This window comes from Perissodus microlepis, chromosome 14, assembly GCF_051167445.1.
Source record: "Perissodus microlepis isolate ML-2025 ecotype Zambia chromosome 14, ASM5116744v1, whole genome shotgun sequence".
Taxonomy (NCBI): Eukaryota; Metazoa; Chordata; class Actinopteri; order Cichliformes; family Cichlidae; genus Perissodus; species Perissodus microlepis.
Genome location: NC_140474.1, coordinates 16,010,347 through 16,019,413, shown reverse-complemented (window position 1 = coordinate 16,019,413; position 9,067 = coordinate 16,010,347). Strand labels below are relative to the sequence as shown.

The 9,067-nt window shown below is 43.1% G+C and overlaps 2 protein-coding genes across 3 annotated transcripts; one reads left to right on the top strand and one right to left on the bottom strand.

The window, feature by feature from the left end:
* Nucleotides 1–1,620: 1,620 nt before the first annotated feature.
* Nucleotides 1,621–6,254, top strand: srprb (SRP receptor subunit beta). The gene is made up of 7 exons (XM_084951275.1): nt 1,621–1,855; nt 2,184–2,278; nt 2,383–2,460; nt 2,544–2,626; nt 2,963–3,099; nt 3,315–3,369; nt 4,774–6,254. The coding sequence occupies exons 1-7, from the start codon at nt 1,648–1,650 to the stop codon at nt 4,985–4,987; spliced, it is 870 nt and encodes a 289-aa protein (XP_084807401.1). The 5' UTR covers nt 1,621–1,647; the 3' UTR covers nt 4,988–6,254.
* A 178-nt stretch (nt 6,255–6,432) lies between these two features.
* On the bottom strand, nt 6,433–8,453 carry wdr53 (WD repeat domain 53). Of its 2 annotated transcripts, none has more exons than XM_084951272.1 (3): nt 8,381–8,453; nt 7,367–7,862; nt 6,433–7,292 (listed from the first exon to the last, which is right to left on the bottom strand). In XM_084951272.1, the coding sequence occupies exons 2-3, from the start codon at nt 7,853–7,855 to the stop codon at nt 6,630–6,632; spliced, it is 1,152 nt and encodes a 383-aa protein (XP_084807398.1). In that variant the 5' UTR covers nt 7,856–7,862; nt 8,381–8,453; the 3' UTR covers nt 6,433–6,629. The 2 variants fall into 2 exon arrangements, with proteins under 2 accessions (XP_084807398.1, XP_084807400.1); XM_084951274.1 differs by lacking the exon at nt 8,381–8,453 and adding an exon at nt 8,245–8,363.
* Nucleotides 8,454–9,067: the final 614 nt, after the last annotated feature.

The following is a 9,067-nucleotide window of genomic DNA, read 5'->3' as shown; positions in this document are numbered from 1 at the left end:
GCTTGTGTTATGTCTTTGGTTACCCTTATTGACGCTACAGTGTCGTAGACTACACCACAAGGTCTAAATTCTTAAAGCCTGCATGAGTTGGGGTAACAGATACGATCAATATGCTTGTTCTCATCACTCTATCAAACAAGGCTGCTTTTCTTTTGGAGACTAAACTGTTAGGATCCACAGTTCCAGTACTTTATCACGTAATGAGAAGATTGTGAATGAAGCCCCAAACTGGGGTTTTCTTTATCTGATTACATGTTGTCTTGACATTTAGCTTCTACAAAGAGAATAAAGTCAGTTTCTCGTTTAAAGGGAATAAAAATTTAAAAGAGAACATTTTGCAAACGTTTGCTGTGGTAGATGCATATTTTAAGGCTGTATTCACAACAATGGCATCTGGATCTGAACAAATGTTTGACCTAGCTACATCACTACCCTTGAAAACAGAAACACCGGAAAGCAAATTATACATCCACAGAATTCAAAATATAAACATAACAGAAATTAAGTAATTATCATATCATGACCAAATTAGGGATTTGAATATTAACAGAGCCACGAGTCTTTTGACTGCACAGAAAATATGCACAGATGTACTAATTTACTTGCAGGCAAATTACAGAAAATTCCATATATGTAATGAGACTAGTAGACTGTGATGTTTGCAGATGAAAGTGTGATCTGTTGTAAGAGCAGGGAGCAGATAGGAGTCTGGAGAGATGGAGGTATGCACTGGAGAGAAGACCAAAAAAAGTGAGTAGAAGCAAGAAGGAATATATTTTGTGTGTGTGAATGAGAGGGAGGCAGGAGAAAGGGTGAAGGTGCAAGGAGCAGATGTAGTGAAGGTGGTGTTTAAATCCCTGGGGGCAACCATCCAAATCAACATATGGGCACAAGAGAAGAGAAAAAGAGAGTGCAAGGAGGGTGGAGTGGGTGGAGATGAGTATAAGGAGTGATTTGTGACAGAAGGTTAGCAGCAAGAGTGAAAGGGAGGTTTGTGTAAAGGTTTTTATTGGGAATGACCAGAATGGATGAGAAATAAGTACACCAGAAGAACAGCTCAGGTCAGCTCCCAGGAGGGACAGTGGATATACTGAAAAACGGATGGAGCAGCTAGCTGGAAGAAAGGTCTGCAAAGATTTGTGCGTGTAGTAAAGGAGGACATCACTACAAACATGACAAAGGAGGATGTTGTGACAGAGGAGGATGCTAGGCTTTAGGTGAGGTGGAGGCAGATGATCCGCTGTGGTGACCGTTAAATGCAGCAGCTGTCAGAAGGAGATGGAGGACTACACCGGATTTGCAGTGTATGCTTGATTTCAGTTTTAATTTCGAATCACTTCCTGCGTGTTAAAATTAGCTGTTTGTTTTTATACTTCCTTATCCCCTAAGATAACTGTTTTGGCTTGAGTAACCTTTGACCTTTTACATTACCAGGTACTATTTTTTTCTCTTTTCCTCATGAAAACTATCTTCCATTTACTTCCAGAGAAATAAACATTGCATGAAACTGTCATTTACCTCTAGCTGGTTCCAGCACTCCAGGTAATGTCTTTTACATACAGTCTGATCCAGACCCATAACGGAGAATGTCCTGAGCGGCGGGCGCCCCCTGCTGGTCGCTGTGGCTCCCTACAGGCTTCAGAGGAAATGAGACGTGTCTCATTTCAGAGCAGCTTGGACGGACTGATGGAAGCACACAGCACCGGTGGAAACGTGGGAGAGAAAGCAGACGTGGAGATGGCAGGATCTCCGTTTGAACCTTACATCGAGTCCCTGCGGCAGCAGCTGGAAGAGCAGGACCCGGTCTTCCTGATCGGAGTTATCGTCGCTTTGGCGGTGGTTGTTATCACCTGTGGTAAGAAGTCATCTTAGCAGCTTAGCAGGCTAGGCCAAGCGTATAGCTTAGCCCCGTTAGCCGCAAACAGCGGGTCTGTGATAAACCTGATATGTGAGCAGGGCTTTTTAACGTTGAAATACAATAACATGCGCTGTTTTAATAAATTAATATATGTTTTAAATACTTTAGCTTAAGTAGCAAGCTAAGAAGCTAACAACGGCTGTCGGTTTCACGGGAAGTCATTCAAACTTAGAGCTACCACACATTTTTGGCTAACGGACGGCAAGTGCCTTTGATACGTTGAGAATCAGTCACTGAATGTGTGTCCTTTGCTTTGTGTTTGCAGTCTTTCTGAAGTACTTCCTCACCAGTAAGACTGTGTGCACCTCCGTGCTCCTGGTGGGGCTGTGTGACTCGGGGAAAACCCTGCTCTTCAGCCGGGTGAGTTAAGGCTGAGACAGACCCCGGAAGCCCGGGGGGGGGCAGCAGCTCATGTTTGTTTGTTTGTTTGCTTATTTCTTTTTGTGCTTTTCATGTGTTGGCAGCTGCTGTCTGGAAAGTTCAAGCGGACACAGACCTCCATCACTGACAGCAGTGCTCCATACAAAGCCAAAAATGACAGGGTGAGTTGAGGACCGTTGGTGGACAGAAGTAACTCGTGTGAGGGTGGGATTTACACCGCTGTTTTTCTCCACCCCGTCTGCAGGGCAGCACCTGGACTCTCATAGACCTGCCAGGCCACGACAGCCTCCGTCCTCAGTACCTGGAGAAGTTCAAGTCTGCGGCCAGGTGAGAGCAGGACGATCTGTGAGGTGATGCATGTGTGAACCGCTGACAGGTGAATGGAATAACGCTGACTGCTTCCACGGAATGAAATGTTCTGACCATAGACTGTATAGAAAGGATGGTGAAGCCATTTTTACCCTTACATGTTTTGCATCATCAAACACACTTTAATGTTAGAAATAACCTGAGTACATACACAGTGCAGTATTAACATCATGATGTAATTGATTAAGGGAGAAAAGCTATCCAAACCTACCTGGCCCGTGTGAAAAAAGTAATTGTCCCCTTGTTTCCATCCTTATCACATCTGTCTTATCATCACCCTGTCCTCTTTTTCAGAGCGATTGTGTTTGTAGTGGACAGCGCGATCTTCCAGAAGGAAGTGAGAGACGTGGCCGAGTTCTTGTACGTGTTATTGACGGACGCCGTGATCACCAGAAACGCCCCGGCTCTCGTGGTGGCGTGCAACAAACAAGGTATAGCAACCCTCAGAAAGTTTTTAGAGAGCTGGTGGAAACTTTTTGGGGTTTTTTATGTTTAAATAGAAGGATTCATAGTTTTCTGTCACATAAGGTAATTGCAGTTCACTGAGTGTGTAGTCACATTCCGAGGCAGGAATGTCCTAATATCTGAGCCTTCACTGCTTACTCTGAGTACATCCAGGTTATTCACTGGTGTCTTTATTTTGTAGACATCACCATGGCAAAATCTGCTAAACTGATTCAGCAGCAGCTGGAAAAGGAGCTGTAAGTAACTCTCTGTTTTGTTGTCTTCTTATACAATAAATATTTTTGGGAGCATCGCAACAATAAAACTTTATTGTCCATTGCAAAGCAGTGGAACTTTTTCTTGGCTCTCAGTGTAAATAAATAAAACCACAAATAATGAATGCTACATAGCAGGAGTCGAAGATTGTTGCAGATATGACATTTTGTTTTTGTTTTTCACTTTGTTCTTTTTCAGTTTTTGTGTAGTAATTATGCCAGTTTATTAATATTTCCACTCATAAGCCAGTGACTAATCCTGTATTTATTATGAACCTGTTATGGCAGACTGTAGGACGTGTGTGTTTAATGTGGACTGTGATGTGTTACTGCAGCCTACCCCAGGTATCATAGGGTAAGAGGCGGGATACACCCTGGACAGGTCGCCAGACCTAACACAGAGGGACAAACAGCCATTCACACTCACTTTCGCGCCTTTGGCCAATTTAGACTGATCGGTTAACCTAACCCCACTAACTGCATGTCTTTGGACTGTGGAGGAAGGCAGAGCACCCAGAGAAGACCAACACAGACACGGGGAGAACATGCAAACTCCACACTGTTGCCTCACAGCTGGCTTCCTCCCACAGTCCAGAGAATAATATATGTTTACATTTTTTAATGTAGTCTTCATTGTGCATATTATTCTAAATATGACCTCTAAAAAATAGATGTATTTCAACAATCAATGTTGTTCTGGTAAATTTATCAGTACGTGGATCTTGGATTACACCAAATCCAAGATGGGAGTTTGGCAGTTTGGCTTAGGCTAAAATCAGGGCCACAACCCAAATTATTTATTTATTTATTGCCTTAAATGTTTCCCCTAGATTATTTTATGTATTATATATTTTCATAATGTAAAAAATATTGACTAGAAATCTGGGCGCCTATTGATTCAGTCAAGTTGGATTTTTAAAGAACTAGTTCTTTAGTTTCTCTAGAGACATAAATACATTTTAAACATTTTAAAGTGGAACCCCCAACTAGGCAAGGATCCCCTAACAGAAAGATATTGATGACTGTGAGGAGGAAGGACTTCCGTTTAAGAGAACTAGACTCGGGGACGAGCAGCCATCAGCTACGACTGGTTGGTAAGAGAAAAGATCAGAATGCAACAACGGAACAAAATGAAAACTACAGAAGAGAAAAGGCAAAAAGTTAATTAGCTAAAAAAAAATGTGGTGTCTTAGAGGCCAGTCAAGAGACAATAGAAGTGGGAGTCATCACCTGTAAAGACAAACACCCAAAGACTATATAAGGCCACATCAGAGACATAGTACTGGGTTTTACTGTCTGCCACTTAAATCTTGAATCTAAAATGAACCCTGCAGGTCTGCTGAGCAGTAAACGATTCTTCTTTAACGATGTCTCATTGTCTTGCAGGAACACCTTGAGAGTGACTCGCTCGGCAGCACTGAGCTCTCAGGACGGCTCCGTAGGCGGCAGCATGTACCTGGGCAAAAAAGGCAAAGACTTTGAGTTCAGCCAGCTGCCCATGAAGGTGGAGTTTGTGGAGTGCAGCGCCCGCGGGAGCAAGGGTGAAGACGGGGGGGATGCAGACATGGAGTTGCTGGAGAAGGCCCTGGCCAAACTGTAAACATCATCTGCTCAGTGCACATTGCCCTAAAGGCACAAACCTCCAAAATGTGAGACCACGCCAACATCGCCTGCACCTCTCAGTAATCAGAGGGGTGAAACGCCTCACGCCTGTTAACTTTATTTAAACCTGTTCTTGCAAGACATGAAAGGATTTTAACAGTGGAAGACATCCAGGCAGATTTAGTAGGCTATTAGTAAGTGATTGTGGAAACGATCTCTACAGTCCTGTGAAGTGATCCTGCTTACTCAGTGAAACTTCCACTTTAAAAAGCTTCCATTTGATTGATTTGTGACGTGCAGCTTAAAAACTTTTTGTTCGACTAGAAGAAATATTGTCAAAGATTTTACCACCAGTGGATTTTTCTTAAGCTTTTCTCGTGCAGTCTGAGCTGTAAGCTGCCTTGTTAAATCAGACGGGCGTGAATTTGCTCAGTCTCGTGCCTTTTCATGTGTCGTTGTTGTGTTTTTCTTGTTTGCGGAAGAATGATGCTCCCTTCTTTGAAAGTGCTGCATGAATGCAGAACATTTCCAATGAATGTACTTTAATGTTTTGTTGGCGTTAAGAGAGCAGAATGCTGTTTGTAGTTCTCGGGTTTGGTTTGGAAACAAAAACTACAGTTTTTGATGCTTGATGCTGATGTGTGTGGTGTGTCAGTGAAATGCAGTCCAGGAAGAGGGAGCAGTCGTCTTCTTCTTTAGTGTCGCCATGCGATATATCCCCAGCATCCTACTCCTGTCACACCAACCATGTCTTAACCTCTTGAAGTCTTCCACCTCTTCTTGTTATTCCCACAGTCTCCAAATTGTCTTGCCTGCACGCTCTTCTTCACGTCTCCTGTGTAGTTTCAGTTTCATTAACCAGGTATTTGAACACATCTGCTCCTTGTGGCTTCACTCAGGAACTGGACAGAGTGATGAGATCCCTGACGGTTAAACCTTGATCCAGCGTTTCCTTCTGTTTTTTGCTTTTGTTTTTTTTGGAATTGTGTATCCCAGAGTCAGCCTGTGGCAATTCATAAGCAGCAAACAGGGCTTAATCATTAGCATGTATTCCAGAAAATCCCAGTTCCTCTTTCACATGATGTGCTTTTATTTTTTATGCTTTTTTTCATGTGGCAGCAATTCAAAGGCATGTGTGGCTGTCTGCAATCATTTTTTTTGTTCTGATGTCTGTGGGGCCAGCTTTCATTTACTGTGCTTTGATTTCTGTTGGCCACCTGGTTTGGATTGGGGTGGCTTCATTAAAAACTCTGTTAAACATGAAATGCAGATTTCTTCTGTCAGATGTGGCACAATTACAATCCAGAAAAATGAAGAACTTGTTTATAAAAGCATAACAAATCTATTCAGAGACAGAACATGTATTTAAAAGAGACACTTTTATAGGGCCACACACTCACACACAAAACCTCATAAATAAGCCTGCAGTAAACGAGACTCCAAAATAGCTAACCTCTGGTTTATTACGTTATGGACTCTCATGCAGATTTTTGATGTTTGCTGCTCTATTGATTAAAACCGGTTGGGTTTATTTTTTTTCAAAATGTTCACAGATTTTAAGAAGGAAAACAGAAGAGGAAAAACGGTTTTCTAAAAGATGAACTGCTGTGAGGGGGGAAAAAAAGCTGTTTAGTGTCCAGTTAAGAGAGAGGGTAGACTGTCAGACTGGAGCTCTGATCTGCAACTATCACACTTGGTTCTCCTTTCAGCACAGTAGGACACAGCCAGTTCACCTTGTCCCCATGGCTGATGCTCAGTTTAGGCCCAGACTTATCCTCCGTCACCTCCTCTGCACTTCCTGCTGCTCCTGCTTCATCGCTCCCCTCAGCCTCGTCCTTCTGCGCATCAGTCTTTGTTTTCTCCTGGGACTGCTCCTTCCTCTTTGCTTTGCTCTTACCCTTCCTTCGATGGGGTGCTGTCTTTTGAATTTTCCCCTCTGGAGCCACCACTGGGTGCTTGCTGAGGTCCCATAATGCAACCTGGCTGTCATTTCCACCAGTGATGAGCCAGTATGGGTGGGAGAGGAAGTTAACAAAGTGGGCTTGCGAGGCTCCCTGGCTGTGGGCTTTAAACGCTCCGTGCTGCTCCAGTTTTGAGCCACTCCCGATCCGCATCAGGTGTACCCGCCCGTCCTCTGCTGCGCACCCCAAAATATTTCCACAGCTCGAGACAGAAACACAGTGGGCCAGCGGCGGGTTGAAGAGCTGACCAGGTCGCTGCTGCTGGTCGCCTTCCTCCTCTGCCACATCCTGAAGGTTGAGGGTCCACAGAGGGCGGGTCTTCTGCAGACCCCACAGCATCACCTGAGAGACCAACAAAGCTAATGTCAGGAAAGAAATGTTAGTAACAGGAAATAAGTAGGTAAACGTTTTCTCACCTGCATGTCGAGTCCGGCAGACACCAGGTTATTGGGCCTGTGAGGCCGAAAAGCAACAGAGGAGCAGATGTTGGTGTGTCTGCGCAGAGTCCTGCAAACTTTTCCTCCAGGAACCTCCAACACCCGCACAGCCCCGGAGTCATCCACCACAGCCAGGGCCGAACCGGTCTCATTCAGTGCTAAAGCGTTGATCTCCTCCTCCCCTGCAGCCTGATACTCCTCTACGGGACCCTTCAGGCTCCTTGGGTCAAGCACACTAACTGCATCTCCATGTGCCACAAACAGCTGGTTTGGAGCTGAAGGTGAGAACACAACGCTTGTGCTGTCTTCCTCACCAGAAAGAGTGATGCGGCCTACGATGGTGCCCTCCTGGCTCCACACTGTGACCTCTCCACCCTCAGAGCCTGAAGCAATGAGAGTTTCAGGGCCCATAGACACCCCTACACAGAGAATGGAAGTGGAGTGGCCCTCAGACCACTGCCTGGCCATGCTGACCCTGTAAAATGTAGGTTAATGAGAAGAATTAGACATATTTCTAGATGTACACCAAGCCTACTTTTACTTAATAACACAGTGCCAAGTAGGTTTGGATCATGAAATTATCATGTAAAAACTGCATCTTGTATTTACTCAGGTTATTTTTGTCTAATAGGAATATTTGTTTGGGGACCTGAAACATGTATGTGTGACAAATACGCAAAAGAAAAAAAGTCGAAAAACACTGAATTTAAATGCGCTCAGGAGCGGTTTTCTAAATACTTAAATTGTATTTCACTTGCATATAAAGGATGAGCCTGTAAATTGGATTATTACTTCATAGAAACCACAATAATGAAAGAAGTTGCTACAAACAGAAAATCAAATCCAACTGTGCTAACCTGCTAGCTCAGCCGCTAATTTTTAACCTCCTGTCCAGCTGACGCTTTGACGGCGGTAACAAACACGTTGACCTGAATTTACCGATTACAGTTGATTTATAACGTGACTTCACCGAGAACAGAGAAATTACACTACCTTCTAGAGACGTTGAAAACTTCAGCAGGTTGCCATGTGAGGCTGAGTCGCCTGTTGATGTCGTCACCTATACGTATTAGGGTTTAGCCCTGTGTTTAGCTTGTCAGGCGGCATCAGCGAGGATTTTTTTTTTCGTTCTTATATTAAACTTATCTGCGTTAATATTTATTTATTTATTTATCATATTTATTACATCAAGTATTTAAATAGTATATTCAAATAATTAATTTTCTTTTCCTTTTCTGCAAAATTGGAGCAAAGTACTGCCTGCGAAGTGAGTTTCAGGGTAAAAAGCTGAAGTAGTGTCTGCGTTAAATGGGGTTTATTAGAGATATTAGGCTACAAAGCCACTTATTTAATACAGACAGGTTAGTGTGTCACCAATTACTGTACATCCATCATAATATACAATTTATTTGCACAATAATAGAGCTAATCATATATATATATAATCATATGTCGTACATGGACGTATAATATCAATTTAAACAATATAGATAAATAAATAGAGCAGTTTGTCAGAACTAGAAGCTGCACCTCTTCAGTCCTTTTCTAATTTTACTGATTGAAATAATTTTTTTACATTATTAACATACAACATGCTGAGTGATGCCCATAGAGGCACTCATACTTGCTGATGGTCAGTTAATCAGTTAATAAGAGGATAGAAAAGCAGCATCTGGTTAC